Source organism: Leptidea sinapis, chromosome 7 (assembly GCF_905404315.1).
Source record: "Leptidea sinapis chromosome 7, ilLepSina1.1, whole genome shotgun sequence".
Lineage (NCBI taxonomy): Eukaryota > Metazoa > Arthropoda > Insecta > Lepidoptera > Pieridae > Leptidea > Leptidea sinapis.
Window position 1 is genome coordinate 3,623,804 of NC_066271.1, and position 17,356 is coordinate 3,641,159.

At 32.8% G+C, this 17,356-nt stretch overlaps 1 protein-coding gene across 1 annotated transcript in view; it reads left to right on the forward strand.

Annotated features, from left to right (window-relative positions):
- Nucleotides 1–17,356, forward strand: part of LOC126965408 (ATP-binding cassette sub-family G member 1-like) — a 93,907-nt gene that overhangs the window by 14,816 nt on the left and 61,735 nt on the right. Inside the window, exon 2 of the mRNA XM_050809009.1 lies at nt 7,217–7,635. Coding sequence (XP_050664966.1) covers nt 7,497–7,635 — 139 coding nt within the window. The 5' untranslated portion in view covers nt 7,217–7,496. The remainder of the gene's footprint in view (nt 1–7,216; nt 7,636–17,356) is intronic.

The following is a 17,356-nucleotide window of genomic DNA, read 5'->3' on the forward strand; positions in this document are numbered from 1 at the left end:
TCCCAATCTGTGGTATCATTAAGAAAGTCATTTTTGTTATAGTAACCTTTACCACACAAACGTTTTTTAACAATTCTTTTGAATAACGTAATATAATGGTTTTGTTTAGTCAATCGGTTTAGTACGGTTTATTTCTTTGCTATCTATGTAATTTATTAAAAAGTCAAAAATCCTTAAAAATAAATAATATCTACCTCGTGCTATTTTATGTTTGTAGAAAGAACCAGTTTACCAGTGGGAGGCTCCTTTGCACAGGGTGCCGGCTAAATTATAGGTACTACAACGCCGTCTATTTCTGTCTTGAAGCAGTTATGTGTAAACATTATTGTGTTTCGGTCTGAATGACGCCGTAGCTAGTGAAATTACTGGGCAAAGGAGACTTAACATCTTATGTCTCAAGGTGACGAGTGCAATTGTAGTGCCGCTCAGAATTTTTGAGGTTTTTCAAGAATCCTGAGCGACACTGCATTGTAATGGGCAGGGCGTATCAATTGCCATAAGCTGAACGTCCTGTTCGTATCATCGCTTATTTTTATAAAAAAAAATAGAACAACATTGTAAAAATGAAAGTATTGAATACAAGTAATGAAAATATTATTATCCCATTATTATTTATTTAAATAACTTGTAATTAAATATCATAAAACTATTTTTATACAATTGGAGAGAGAAATGAAAATAATTTTTATTTTACAACTTATAAATGTTGAAATTTATCAAACTCTCGTCCATTTTACAGTAGACATAATATTATGAGTTACAAGAGGTTTATACTGAAGTATGATACAAATGGTCTAGTTAAGCAACTAACGTCAGGGTGTTGAATTTGCGTGTCATACCGACACGCAAATTATCGTAATAATTCACTCTGAATATTTATCCCTAACGCGCTAAAAATAAATATGACTTGAAAAACAATAACAAAAACTTAGATTATGGGCTGGTCTCCGCTCCAACTAGATACCGCAGGCGTAGTCGCAATGCGCGGCAGCTAATACTTCGCCCAAGGGGGCGTACTCGAGCCAGTCTCGAACAATGTGTGACGTTGACGTGCCACATGTTCTGTTAAACTTTGCTAATAATTGAAAGAAAAATGCCGGGTTGCGTTATAAAACTTTGTAAAAATAATACTAAAAGAAATAAGAAAGACACTGGGATCACATATCATCAATAAGTATTTTGTATTTTATTAATTTCAATGTGAAATAACACGAAGCGTATGTTACATAATTTGAAAGATGCCTTTGAGTCTCAAGATACTACGCACACAAGCATTTAATAGTTGCCGTAGTAAAAAAGCTATTGTTCTTAGGTAGTGCGGTATCTAGTTGGAGCGCAGCGGAGACCAATCATTAATCTAATAACCCGTTCCGTATTGTTATCGTGGAGTATAATCGTCACAAAACGAAGGTTAAATAGTATAATTATTATTATGAAACTGATAAATAGAATCTGGAATAATTAAACGCGGAAACTTGTGAGTTTTAGGGCGATAACACGCCATTGAAGGCAACACAATGATAACAATATCATAATTTACGGAAATAGTTTTGTGTCGGATGAACCAATATGATTACGATTTAAGAACATTATTTCTCAGAAGAATATTACAATATTTACTTATAGAGAAAATAATATATTCTAATTACTATATAATATGTGAGCCGTGAGAATATAGGCGTAGAGTGAGCAGAAAACACGCAAACATGGTGTTTTTAGACATGTTTTATGGTGAAAGTATAGCATTTGGCGCTATGAACACTACTTAATCCTGTTACACATATCCTTAAGTCATATTTTTAGGTTGCTTATGATTGCTGTTGGTTATAGTTAAAACTGCCGAGCCTTTTGGAACTACCACTTTTCTTTGAAGTTAAACAAGGTTTTGGCATGGCGTGACGCATTTTTTTGGTACTTCTCTCAGAAAAGTTATTCTTATAGCTTGTACTTTTTTGTGTGTGTTAATTTATTCTGATTAGTAGTGAATAACGGAAGCATTTAAACTGTTTTCCACGCAAGAATTTTGAAAGTATTGGCTTTGTTACATAGATGGCGGGCCGGCAGCCGTGAACTCATATCGCTCAAGGCCGCTGGCATTTAGTGTCGCCTTAACTATAAATATTAACAAAGTAAAGTGGAAAAAAAACGTTAAAAAAACATAAATAAGTTACCTACACTACACTTATGAATATCAACTAAAGACACAATACTGAATACAATAGTACAAGTACTTTAGTGAATTACGCGATCGAGCGGCGCAATGCGCATGCGCAGACCGTCACTCACAATTTGTAATTATAAAGCCGTGACTACACTGCAGCAACAATTATTCATTAATTTATTTTTAAGCCGTAACATATTTTTATTTATATTTTTAAATATTATTATTTAGATGATGATTAATTATATATTATAACTGACTCGCCCAATAGATATGTGTCTATTGTTATGAAAAACGCTTTCAAGATGTAAAAACTGCATGAAGACGAGGTTGGTAATAAAAAAAAGAAAGATAATTAGTAAATTGAAAAAAAAAAATGTGTCAGACGAACCAGTGGGAGGCTCCTTTGCACAGGGTGCCGACTAGATTATGCGGCGCGTATTTCTGCCGTGAATTAGTAATGTATTACTGTTTCGGTCTGAAGGGCGTCGTAGCTAGTGAAATTATTTTGCAAATGTGACTTGACATCTTGTGTCTCAAGGTGACGAGCGCAGTTGTAGTGCGGCTCAGATTTTTGGATTTTTCAATAATCTTGAGCGGCATTGCATTGTAAGTGTAACGGCGTATCAAATACCATCAGCTGAACGTCCTGCTCGTCTCGTCACTTATTTTCATAAAAAAAAGATTAATTATATATTTAACTGAATAACCCGACATCTGTGAAGAAGTGAAAAAGTAAAAAAGAAAGAAGGAAAGAAAACTTATTTATTCAATAATGTCAAAATGACACTTATGAATGTCAAAGATTTTACCACCATATCGGAAAAGTTGAGCCTTAATGAGAAGAAGTAGCAAGAAACTCATTGCCACTCTTTTTAATCTATGCTTACAGTCTCAGCATTTTACATTGTATTTTGTAACAATGTATGTAAAGTGATAAACAAATTAAACTCAAAAGTGTAAGGAGTGAAGAAGATGAATCTATTCGCATACAATGTAAATAAATAGAGGAATTATGTAAGCAATTAAATATGTAAAGTAATAACTTAAAATAGTATATTATCAATTTAGAAATAAAAATCCCTGAACCGTTACCGCAGGCTCATTCACGATCATGACGCATGGACCAGCCATCTGTTAACAAACAAGAAATTTTTGTTCTACATACATACAATAATAACATAATAGGGGTTAAAGTATGGAATTGCCTTGAATTGTAATAGGCACTTCAAATTGACATAGAACCTTCATGGTTTTAGATTCTTGAGTGAAACTTTGTCATGGTTCCTATGTATACTTTGTCATGGATTCCGTAATCAGAACCTAACCAAACTCTCACCAAACTATCTTTGAAGTATATCCTTTCCAATAAAAAAAGAATCATCGAAATCGGTTGGCGCGATATTGAGTTGATCATAAATTTATCATCCACTTTGCTATACGTATGTATAGCAAATTTTAAACTTTTTGGTTTTCTCCTGGATTCCATCGTCACATCTGAACCACACGGGAAGCACCAACTTTCAAATAAAAAGAGAATTATCAAAATCGGTTCACCCAGTCGAAAGTTTTGAGGTAACAAACATAAAAAAACACATACCGACGAATTGAGAACTTCCTGCTTTTTTGAAGTCGGTTCAAAATGCTATCACAATCACACAGTTTGTCGAATCTAGATCACATTTCTATCGCAAAGGCACAACTAATGACCTTCATATTAGACAGCAGCAATGTATAGATAACAATGGTAGTTATTTTGATTAGATAAATAAGTTAAATTAAAATAAAAAACATTTCATACTTTAACCCCTAATATAATTAAAAAGTGTATAATTTACTCTGGTAAAATTTGCAATTATGTCCTCCCCTTCCTTTTAAAAATATCTACATCGGAAGTTCGCTGTATCACGGTAACGATAAAAATGAATAAAAGTGAAAGCAAAATGATTGCGAAAAAGTTAAGCTGACTTACCTAATTCAGTATTCACAAACAAATTAAGAATTAGTTATATTTATGAATAAGGGGGTTGCCTCCTTATTCATAATGGTACGCTAACTTAAAACAGCCGCTAAGGAGTGTTTTTTCTCATTCTGACTTAGGTCAATAGAAGAAGACAGAGTGAGAATTAGCAATGCTTTAAGTTAGCAGACTATTATGAATAATGGGGTTTTATAGATATATATATTTCATTACTTTCTATTTAAGATGTAAGCAACTTTCCATTCGACACATAATCGGCTTACGAAGGTATCATGACTTAAGAAATTGAGTACGCATATTTCGGGGGTCCCGTACCTCAAAAGGAACAAACGGAACCTTTACATGATCACCTTGCCGTCTGTCTACACCCTTATTACAGGAACACGTAGAGGTATCGAATTGAAATTAAAACGACATACTTAAGTCTCTTAAAAAATGAATTTCTAAAGGTACGGCCTTTTATGCTGCAAAAAACGTATTGACACTCTCAATGGAATCAAAATTAATAGGATATTTCCTGCAAGACCTAGAACTATGAAATTTGGCAAATAATACCATCTTATACTATAAGTGAAATGAAATGAAATATATCTGTATTGTACACCATAAAATAATTAAATATTTAACAAAAATTAAGAATACATAACAAGCAATTCAAATTCAAAATTCAAATTCAAATATTTTTATTCAAAATAGGATTTATAATCACTTATTGAACGTCAAAATCTACCACCCATTCAAAAGAGACTGCCTCAGACCTGAGAAGAATGGGCGCAAGAAACTCAGTGGGCTTTTTTTTTATATAAAATATGGATTACAATGTAATATCGTACAATAAACATTTATAATTAAAGAGCCTGAGGGTGTTCGCTTTATTCCCAGTCCGTGGTGTCATTAAGAAAATCGTTTATGCTATAACAACCTTTCCCTCACACACGTTTTTTAACAATTCTTTTAAATTTCGTAACACATTTGTTTTGTACATTTTCTGGGATCATATTGTAGAAGCATATACATCGCCCAACAAAAGACTTACTAACTCGACCCAACCTAGTAGTAGGCATAACAAGTTTATATTTGTTCCTCGTGTTAACATTATGAATGTCACAGTTTCTAGAAAATTCCTCAATGTGCTTATGAACATACAAAACATTATCAAAAATGTATTGAGAAGCAACAGTCAAAATGTTTATTTCTTTAAATTTTTCTCTTAATGATTCTTTAGGACCTAGGTTATAAATAGGCGGCGTTATCACTTAAGAGCGATTTCTTCCAGGCAACCTGTACTGAATTAGTTTTAGTTGATAAAATAAAAGTAGGTGGTGTTATCGATATACTTAATTTTAACATACACATACAGTAAATAATACCAAAAAAAGAACTAGTGTATTTGTCACAGTGATAAATAATAATTAAAGAGCATGTTTTTCAAAGGATTGGAGAGTTTGAGCCTTTCTAATTTCAGTGCGAAGAGAATTCCCTTGGAAAAAGTCTGAAAACTAGATTGTTATTAAATAATAAAAAACAGGGTTGAATTTTTGAAATAAATCTTATCTATACTAATATTATAAAGCTGCAGTGTTTGTTTGTTTGTTTGTTTGAACGCGCTAATCTCTGGTACTACTGGTCCGAATTGAATGATTCTTTCAGTGTTGGGTAGTCCATTTATCGAGGAATCTATAGGCTATGTTTTTTTTTTCAAAATTAGGGATCCGTAATAAAATTGCTATTTTGTAACACAAGGTGTAAAATCGAAAACCTATTTTTGCGTGCGCTGCAAAAACTATTGACAATAGAACAAAATGATGTACAGGCTATAATATAGGCAATATTTTATTACTTATAAAACTATCGCGTGAATTATACTTTATATGGCAAAACAACGTTTGCCGGGTCAGCTAGTATTGTATGAAAGGGCTTCATTGGCACAAGCTTAAACATATTTTATGTATTTCTATGATGATATATTTTCGATTTATGACGAAGAAATAAAAAAACTTTTCCCTTTTTTAATAATATAGGTAATAATATGTGTGGAACCCATAGTACGCGAGCCCTACTCGCACATTTCCCGTTTTTTTAAAAAAAAAATAATATCTAGGTATAAAGAAGAAAGTTGTATTAAGTTACTCTGTAACTGTTTCTATTTTAGTTTACTTTATTGTTATAAAATTCTCAAAGTCTATGAGATTTCTGACCACAAATTCGTCTGCGTGAAATAAGGTTCTAGTAAACCCTAAAACTTCAGGATAAAATGTAAATACATGTTCTACTACCCAGATCAAGTTCCTACAGAATTTCATAAAAATTTATTGGTCAGTTTCGTTGTAAACGAGCAACATACATACAGACAAGTTTATTAATACTTCTCATTTTTCAATTAAAAAAATAAGTCGAAATTGCTTAAATTTATTCAAACTTAAAAACAAAAGCAGAGCGATGAGAGAGCGAGAGAGAATGGAATGACCCTCTCTACGACGTCACCACAAGCAATGCCATCTTAGCTAGCACTATGAAGCCTACACGGGTAATCAAAGAGATAACCTTACATCTACTGATAATAAAAACTGACCATTTCAATTAATTTAATTTCTTTTATAACAATAGGAGACGAGACGAACGAGACGTTCTGCCGATGGTAATTTATTTTAATAAGTTAAAGTTAAAATTTGTACTTTAATTTTTAATTGTTTTGTTTTTATTATAGCTTAGATAGTATTAGTTCTATTTTTCAGAAGTATTTAGGGAATATTTTTTGTAATTTTACGCCTTGCCCATTACAATACAGTACCGCTCAGGATTATTGAAAATCCAAAAATCTGAGCAGCATTACTTTTGCGCTCGTCTCTTTGAGACATAACATGTTAAGTCTCATTTGCCCAGTTACTTCACTAGCTACGGCGCCCTTCAGACCGAAACACAGTAATGTTTACACATAACTATTTCATGGCAGAAATAGGCGTTGTTGTGGTACCCATAATAGCCGGCATCTTGTGCATTGAGCCTCCCACTGGTTTATATAAATAATTATATATAAACAATAATTGTTAACACGACGCTTTCTTTGTTCACAGTGCGAATGGATCACTGGATTTGAAACCAATTAGAACAAGGCTATACAACGAGAAGTAAACGCGCAAACATTGATAAGAATTACTCATCAGCGTTCGGTGCTTAGTAGAAACTACGACGGCAGGGAGAACGGTCCATTACAGCTGAAACTGTGAAATCTGCGCATGCGTGGACCGTTCACAAACGTCAGAATAACCATAGTGACTCATTTGTACATATTGCGATGCTAGAGTACGATTTGTGTTAATACATTTTGTGATAAGTGTTTGTGAGTTACGCATAATGACGCCGGGCGCTGACAATTGTGTTAATCATGTCAATAATAATATTGTGCCGTTACTCCCGAGGAGGTCGGTGCATTTGGAATTCAAGAATATTACATGTACAATCACTTCGTTGTCGCTGCAGAAAATTGGACTAGGTAAGTTGAGGAATGTTTGTTTAAAAGTCATTTATTCCAAAGGACATGTGAGTGTTTGTGTTTAACATCTTATATATTATAAGCTGACCCGACAGACGTGGTGTACAGTAGTACATAATAAATAAAATAATGTTTTTTATGGTGTTGTCAATAATATTTCATAACATCAAGAATTATTATTTCGTAAAGTATGCTCACACAAATTGTTGCACAGCAGAACTGTTTATCCGTGCGTTAATAAATTCGGCCATTGAAAATAATATGTCCATAAAAAACAAATGTTGGAAATAAAAATAATTATGCGTCTTGTATGTTTTTAATGCTAAGTCAATGAATAAAATAAAATAATATATTTTTTTTTAATTTTTTTATAAATAGTTTCGGAGAAGTTTGGAAACAAACACCGGGACACGAAAATTTTATATATTTGATTTTATAGTATTGCCTACGAGGCCATGAGCCATATGCATTATCGAAGAAGTCCTTATAATAGCAATTATATTTCAATTTACGCGATTACAAAACTTTATTGTTTGGAATATTTTAAGGTGTGCGCCTCATAATCTAATTTTCCTCAGTAAATTTGTCAGTATTATAATTATTTTGTTTGTATAAAAATACAAATTTTAATCACTTTTTTTTTCTTAAAAATATAATTTGATTCTGACAAAAAGCATAATATCATCATTAAACAATTGTCAGTATAATTATGAAGTTTGTCAAAAATATTGTAACGAGTTTAATAATCGGTGTCAGTAACGAAAATATATTTTTATATATATATAACTTGCGGACCCGACAGAATTTTATTCTGTACAGCCGTTAGTTGGAGTTCACAACCATACACATGGACAGAAGTATTATATATGGACTGAATTGAGAATCTAAACCAATCTCAAATTCACTGGAACACACAATAAAATCATCAAAATCGGTTTAGGAGTTCACTGTCAACACACGTACTGAAGAATTATATATATAAAGATAATTAAACTTTCTATTTTCTTTTTATCTAAAAAAATTTCTCAGTGATATCTCTTAGATAATAAAAAAAAATATTGAGTTAAAAATTTATATTTTCATTCATTTATATTTCAGTATAAATCCACACCATAAGCCACTGAAACCATTTTTTTTATTTAAACATAGCAATTAATTGATTAAGGACTAAAGAAGCTGAGCACACTATTTTGTTGGTAGTGAATATGACTGAGCCGTCACGCTCGTAAGGCGCCCCGAGCCGACCAAGGCTCAGTGGGACGACTTTTGAGCTAAGGACAGACTGTTTATTTATTTCCACAATTACATATTTGCTAAGGGTCGTTTGTTGCCTGAAAATTATATAATTCACTAAGTGTGTCTCTTTAGCGTTAGTATTAAAAAAATAATTAAACGGAAGGAAAAGTCTGTCAGTCGCAATGATAATTATTATCTTGTTTTTTGACCTAGACTTGAACTCAGAGATTTCCTTTAAAATGTTAACATTTAACAAAGAAACTGTTAAGGCTTTAAGACCTTTCGTTATTAAAAAAAAAAATATTGAAGTAGGCGTTACTTTGCGGAAATCCATAATTATCCAAATGGTTTTAAGTTTTCTTTAGTGTTAATTCCGCTAATATTTTTCTTTAAACAATTCGACACGTGTTTCGCCTCTACACGAGGCATCCTCAGGACGTCATGTTGATGTTGTTGTGACTTGTCTCACACTCATTGGCGGAATTAACAGCTGTTATGAAAACTTAAAACATTTGTATACTTTCGTTATTACGCAATTCTTTTTGCTTTCCTACATTTAAAATACAACGTTACTTCTTAGCCAAATTTTGAAGTGTAAGCTTTAACGGCGTTGATCACTATTCTTGGGATTGGTATAAAATGTTAAACTCGCGTCAGGACACGTGACCTGATCGAAAATTCGTAAGAGTATGTCATTCAAATTTTGGATGAAAGTTGATTTTTCTGAGAGATAAACTTTTTAATGTAAAATAATTGTAGTAGTTGTTTCATTGTGTTAAATTTTTTATAACATAAATTGTCAGTTTTTGTACAATATCGCAATAAATGAATATTGTATTTAACCACATAAATGCTAGTACTTTTATACTGAAAAGCAGAGCAATTCGTGCGAAATGATTCCACAATCATTCGAAAATATTCAAAAATGCACAACGATAATGTTCAAGTTTTCACAAATTCTGCCGGACTCCCGGTGTGCAACCCGTCATTTTTTTATCCCTAATTAATCTGATCATATACCAAAAGCTCGGCGTTTCCCTGCGAGATCGAATTAGAAATGAGGAGATCCGTAGGAGATCCAAAGTCACTGACATAGCCTAGATGATTGCGAAACTGAAGGGAAGTGGGCAGGGCACATAGCTCGACGGACAGATGGCTGGTGGGGCAGTAAAGGCCTCGATAGGCGACCACGTACTGGAAGACGTAGTGGTAGGCCTCCCTCACGATGGACCGACGATCTGGCTAAGATCGCCGGAATAGGTTTGATGAGGTCAGCGCAGGATAGCGCCTACTAATACTTGTTGATAAAATCTAGGATGAAGTATAGAGTGGATTTGCCATGTGCGTACACACAATCTTATAACCTGAACAAATTAAAAAGCAGTAGAGAACGGTGGACAAATCTACTTTTGTTCGGAGAGTGTTAATTTGAACCTACTACTAAATTGGTTCAATAATATACAGATTCTGGCGATAATAATAAACATTATTATTGTATTTTCTTTGATTAACGCGAGTGTAACATATTTAAATAAAACACTTTTAAAACGCGTGTAATTGTAACTTCATATGTTTTTAAATTAAATTTTTTGCGTAAAAGTTAAATTTTTATTTTAGTTAACCCGACGTTTAAAGGCCTTTCCTGATCTCGGTTTCAGGGGGACTGTCCCCAAAAACAAAGTTAAAATTACACGCGTTAAATCTTTTAAAAGTGTTTTATAGTAACATTATTGTTATATATATTATTCTTTCTAATATTGTGGAATTTCTTATTACGTATGGTAATACGTAATGCTCTTGTCCTATCATGTTCTTACAGGGCAAGTAATATTATTTAAACTATATATCGTATGTACATACGTAGGTGTAAAAAGGTTATGTTTTAAGATTCCCGTTTAGAGCGACTTCTGTACCCAAAATATTACATATCAACATGATTCTATGACGATTTTTAGGGTTCCGTAGCCAATTGGCAAAAAACGGAACCCTTATAGATTCGTCATGTCTGTCTGTCTGTCCGTGTATGTGACAGCCACTTATTTTCCAAAACTATAAGAGCGATACTGTTGAAACTTTGTAAGTAGATGTATTCTGTGATCCGCATTAATATTTTCTTACAGAAATAGAAAAAAAAAAACAAGAAATTTTGAGGGTAGGTATATATATAGAACTGAAACTCAAAAATATTTTTCATCAAACACATACGTGTGGGGTAGTTATGAATAGATCTTCAAAAATAATATTGAGGTTTCTAATATCATTTTTTTCTAAGCTGAATAGTTTGTGCGAGAGACATTTCCAAAGTGGTTAAATATTCCCCCCTGTAACTTCTAAAATAAGAGAATGATAAAAGTTAAAAAAAATATGATGTACATTAATTAGCATGCAAACGTCCACCGAAAATTGGTTTGAACGAGATCTAGTCAGTAGTTTTTTTTAATACGTATAAATGATGAGAGCTCATTTGCACTGTATGATTTTGAGCAAAGATTTTTTGACCATTGAAAGACCATTTAAATAATTAAATATCAATTTCCTTTCTATATAAATTATGTTACTTGCTGCTACGGGTCTCCATGGGCAACTCAAACTCGTATTTTGCCGCTTTTTATATGAAAGGTATAAAAATGCATAAAAGGCATGTATTTTCTCAAAATTGATTCCTTTAGAATTCTTTTTGATGTCATTTCTAATAACTACTAGATACTACTACCGCTTCGGAAACAAATGGAGCTCTGAGAAAGAAGAAGCGGCGCAAGAAACTCTCCCAGCATTATTTTTTTGCGCTCTTTTCAATAAAAATATACAATATTGTACAGTCACTTCTATCGCTATAAAATATTCACAATCTAGTCTCAGGCTATCAATCATTAAGATATTCAGCAGTGCAGTAGTAAGATTTACGACAGAGCCATTTTTTTATAAAACATTTAAATTTATTTATAGATAATGCCTAAACAGTGGCTGGGACTTTATTATAGAAGTGTATACATTTACCCTTCAAGCTATTATGTATCTTATGAAGCCTACTAGAATTAGTTACAAGCAATCCCTTATTTCTAGTGTTATAATAATGAAAATACCTATTAAGAGCAAAAAGGTGACGATTTTTGTGAACGTATATTAAATTTTCATAAATGTACTGACAATGAACAGTCATAATATTTATTTCTTTAAATTTTTCTTTGATAGACTGTCTATAACCAAGCTGAACAGCTCTCTTTTGCAGAGCAAACACTATATCCATGCAATACTCAATTGCTCTCACGGATGAAAAATTTACAAATGAATAGCGATAACAACGGAAGTGTTGGTCACAAGTGAAAGTTGTGACTAACAAACAAGACAGGAACTCTGACAAAGACACAAAACATTGTTTTCGTCACTTTTTATTCCTAACATTCTGTTTCTGCATGTTAGATCACAAATCTAGTTAAGGCACGGTATTTTTGGAATGATTATTTGCATGTCACATCCAGGTATATACTTCATCGTTGGAGGAAATAGATTACAATATTTCTGGACCCACTGAAAGAAGTGGCGTACATCATGGAAACTTATTAAGAATTGTAGAACGTTATAAAACTAAGAAAAAATCAAATCGTAAGTTAGTCTAAAAAAGTGGGAGGACAAAGATATAACTAAAAGTAAAATATAACCTAAAATTATTAATCAATATCTATTTTTCGAATCAATAATTTGTGTGCCCAATGTCTATGCCTAATTACTGTCTGCTAAAAGATACTATAATATATATGTGGAAGGTTGGCCAGCAGCTAATAATTAAGGATTCACAATTAAATTTTTTGATTTTAGTATTAAAAAAAGTATAATAATCTTTTTGTATCTTATTGTGTATTAATACTGAATTACTGACTTGAGTAGGTATAGGTAGTTTGATGACTGTCATGTCAAAAAAATGTAGATGTCAATAATCAATTGCGCAAAACGTTCCGTTAGTGCAAGATAACTTATATTATAATAATTTATAATAATTTATTTCTTTTGACATGGGAGTCAATCTTAGCGCCTCAATAATTTTCGGAAGGACATCTTATAAACTTAAGTTTATAATTAATATAAACTTGTACTTGCACGATGCTTCCTTAATTTTTAAATTATGTGGGTCCATTCTCGCCATCCTCCCTTCTATTTTTCTTATATTAAATTTCTATAAGTCCTGAGTATTTTTTATCTGTAGTCCTTCAGCAACTAGCCTTAGATAAAAAAAATCTGAAATTAATTTCGACTTTTAGCTTTTAAATATTGCGTGAAACACAATCTATTGAACCTCTCTAGAACTCTATTTACAATAAAATATATCTTTTGGCTAAAAATAATAAATAGTAGTTAATAAAAAACTAAAAAAAAGCTTTTTATAGAAAACCGAACTAACCGAAATAGAAAGGAGAAATGATTTAAAATTAATAAATTTATTATTAGCATTTTATAATTCCTGCCTTATAGACGATATATGAAAATTATATAAATTTACAAAAAGTTAACTTTGCAAATTGAAAAATGAAACTATTTTATCAAATTAATGTGTTAATGTATTGTCATCGATCCTCGATAAATCTTGAACGAAATCTGGCCGTTTAAAAGGGGGTCAAAATCGCGTCCAAATGTGTTGGTTACAAACATACATACATACAGGTGAAGCTAATAAAAAGCGTGTAAAAAAGAGTTTGATTTAAAATGATGTCGAAATAGAAATCTAAAGATGAAATGACATAATTGAAGTGTTTTGTACAAAATTAAACTGAATTCATATCGCACATAACCGTGCTTTGTAATAAAATATTAAATAAGTACTTATACATGTATGATGAATATATGATTCAAATTTATTCACTCTGAAGAATCAGAAGCCGAATGCATTATTTCTTACTACGTTAGCTATGTGAGGAAAGAATGATTTCAAATATATATTAAGGCAAGTGTGTGTGGGCAAGTCAGTCGCGGAAGGCCTCACAGGATTTTCGTCGACCAAATTGGGGACGTTTTCAAAAAGGGAAGGTCCGAAGCACTCGGAACCAGCGAGTATGTATGAAAAGATTAGCGAATGTAGAGGAAGCGTGTCAGGTTTGTAAGGATAGAAGCAAGTGGTTTTCTATTGTCTCTGCCATGTCTATTTCACAGAGAATGTTCTCGATTTATATCAAAATTTTGGATTACTGATTAGTTAACGTACTTTCGATATCAGTTTTAAGTTTTTAGGGTTCCGTAGATAAAAACGGAACCCTTATAGATTCGTCATGTCTGTTTGTAAGTCCGTATGTCACAGCCACTTTTATCCGAAACTATAAGAACTATACTATTGAAACTTGGTAAGTAGATATACACAAAAAAAAATGTGTGCTTAGAACTTAGAACAAAAGCTTAAAATTTTTTTTTCATCAAATCCATACGTGGTCTTCAAAAATTATATTGAGGTTTTAAATATATTTTCTTTTTAATCTGAATAGTTTGCGCGGGAGACACTTCCAAAGTTGTGTAATGAGTTTTTTTTAATACGTCATAAATCGTCTCAATGAACTACAATGACTTTTATATTATGTTACTTTCTGCTACGGAACCCTTAACGATTACACCCCGTATACCTATTATATTATTTATATATTAGTAAGTCTTTTGTTGGGCGATGTATATGCTTCTACAATATGATCCCAGAAAATGTACAAAACAAATGTGTTACGAAATTTAAAAGAATTGTTAAAAAACGATTGTGTGGGAAAGGTTATTATAGCATAAACGATTTTCTTAATGACACCACGGACTGGGAATAAAGCGAACACCCTCAGGCTCTTTAATTATAAATGTTTATTGTACGATATTACATTGTAATCCATATTTTATATTTAAAAAAAAAGCCCGCTGAGTATCTTGCGTCCGTTCTTCTCAGGTCTGAGGCAGTCTCTTTTGAATGGGTGGTAGTTTTTGACGTTCAATAAGTGATTTTAAATCCTATTTTGAATAAAAATATTTGAATTTGAATTTGAATTTGAATTAGATGCTTAAAGACCTAGAGCTTATTACTAAATAATTCTTACATATGATGCTTCATTTATCTTTACTAATTGTGCTAGCTGTACTTCTGAGAAACAAACAATCAGCTTTTGTTATGCACACTTGAGCACCGCACGTGAGCACAATTTTTTCTTTTACAAATATAATGAATATATTGTTCAAAAGGTTAAACGATTTTTTTTACTGAATACGTGAAGCACATGTGCTGAACTCATCGGTTAGATCATTTTAAGGTCAAATTTCATTTGAAACAGTAGCGTCGGCAGATACAACTGTCGTTTATATTATAATTTTTTTAAATGAAAATAAGGGACGAGACGAGCAGGACGTTCAGCTGATGGTAATTGATACACCCTGCCTATTACAATGTAGCGCCGCTCAGGATTCTTGAAAAACCCAAAAATTCTAAGCGGCATTGCAACTGCGCTCGTCTATTTCATATCTATGTTAAGTCTAATTTGCCCAGTTTGACTAACTACGGCGCCCTTCAGACCGAAACACAGTAATGTTTACACATGTGTTGGGGTACCCATAATCTAGCCGGCATCTTGTGCAAAGGAGCCTCCCACTGGTTACTGCAAATGAAACTAATCTTGCAGTCATACTAAGGCTGAGGTCTTCAGAGCTTACTTAGACATTGCTCAGACTTTATTTACGTGAAACTTAGCTGAGTATGCTTAGCATAATCTTTGATTTCCTAAGATAATTTTTTCTTCTAGATAGATTCTCTTGCTGTTAGACAACGGATAAAAACAGGCCAGGTTTATTACTTCAGTGTGCGTGACAAGCTACGTATTACACTCGCGATTTGTGTGTCGCCTTGTGTTAGTGTGCGTGCATTGCTCAAAATAGAGGTAAGTTCTAATCTCGTACGAGTCCCGCATCGTTCAGTAAATTTTGTTTACAAATTTTATTTGTGTTATCTTAACTAATAATTAAAATACTACTAGTTACTTTATTATTATTATTATTATGGTGAAGACTGACAGACAGATCATGTCGCCAGCTTCTGTTTGTGTACAAATGATTTCAATTAATTAATTCCAGTTGCAGCAATTGGTTACGATGTTACTTTAATGGAGTGGAATGAAATGACGTGTCGTTCACTTTTAAACTTAGATTTTTCAATGTGCGTTAGATAGTGGTTTATGATATATGTTTTATTATATATTTTTTTTAATAAAAATCTCGCATAATGCCTTTATTTATTTACGGTATGTGTGGTTTGATGCATCTACTGTACTCAATAACTCTTGTGTTTTTAATTATTGATTTACATTTTTTTTGACTTTTCAGTTTTTGACTTACTCGAGTAAGTTTTTCAGTTTTGAAGTTTGAGTATATTAATTGTTGCGTAATTTTGGATATATTGTGATTGAAATGATTTGTAAAGTGCAATAAAAATAAAAAAAATGTAAAATTAATTTTGGAAAGAGCAACCTTAGAGTTTCTTGCTCATTCTTCTCTGAGGAAACCTGCCTTCCGAATGAGCTGGATGAAAAAAAAATTACATATTTACCTATGAAATAAAAATATACAATATACATACATATATAATAATTTGGTACTAAAGAGCTCATGTCCGTGGCTGACTGTTTACGACTTGTCAATCAAAATCGGTTACAGTAAAAATAAACTCGCTTCTGATTATTCGCCTTGCTGTAAGGGAACAAGCGATAATTATTTTTATTAATACGGCCACCGATATTTTTCTCGACTTTTCATTCTTCGCCAATTGGTTCAAGAAAAGTTTATCGGCATATTCTTTCGAGGCTGTGATCTATAGAGTGTACTTAGACTTTGCTCAGACTTTACTTACGTAAAACTCAGCTGAGTGTGATGATACGGGAACTTGACATTTGCATTGGGCTGTCTTAGCCTCAGCATAATTTCAGCTGTCAGATAACTAATAAAATATGACAACAAAAACTAATACACTACGACAGCTGTGAAAACGTCAAAAAATGGAGTTTAGAAGTTGCCACATTCCCCCTTTGCACGACACGCCACAAGTTACGATATCATCCTCACCATCTGGATGTGTGGCGGTCCTCCACAGTGCGGTTTTCAAGGAGCTTTCTCCCTCGTACTACAAAGCTGTGGAATGAGCTTCCTTGTGCGCTGTTTCCGGGACGATACGTCATGGGTACCTTCAAAAAAAGCGCGTACACCTTCCTTAAAGGCCGGCACCGCTCCTGTGATTCCTCTGGTGTTGCAAGAGATTGTGGGCGGCGGTGATCACTTAACAACAGGTGACCCATACGCTCGTTTGTCCTCCTATACCATAAAAAAGCCATTATTTTGAGCAATGCACGCACCCAAACACAAGTCGCGAGGGTAATACGTAGCTTGTCACGCACACTGAAGTAATAAACCTGGCCTGTTTTTATCGGTTGTCTAACAGCGGAGAATCTATCTAGACGAAAAAAATATCTTAGGAAATCAAATATTATGC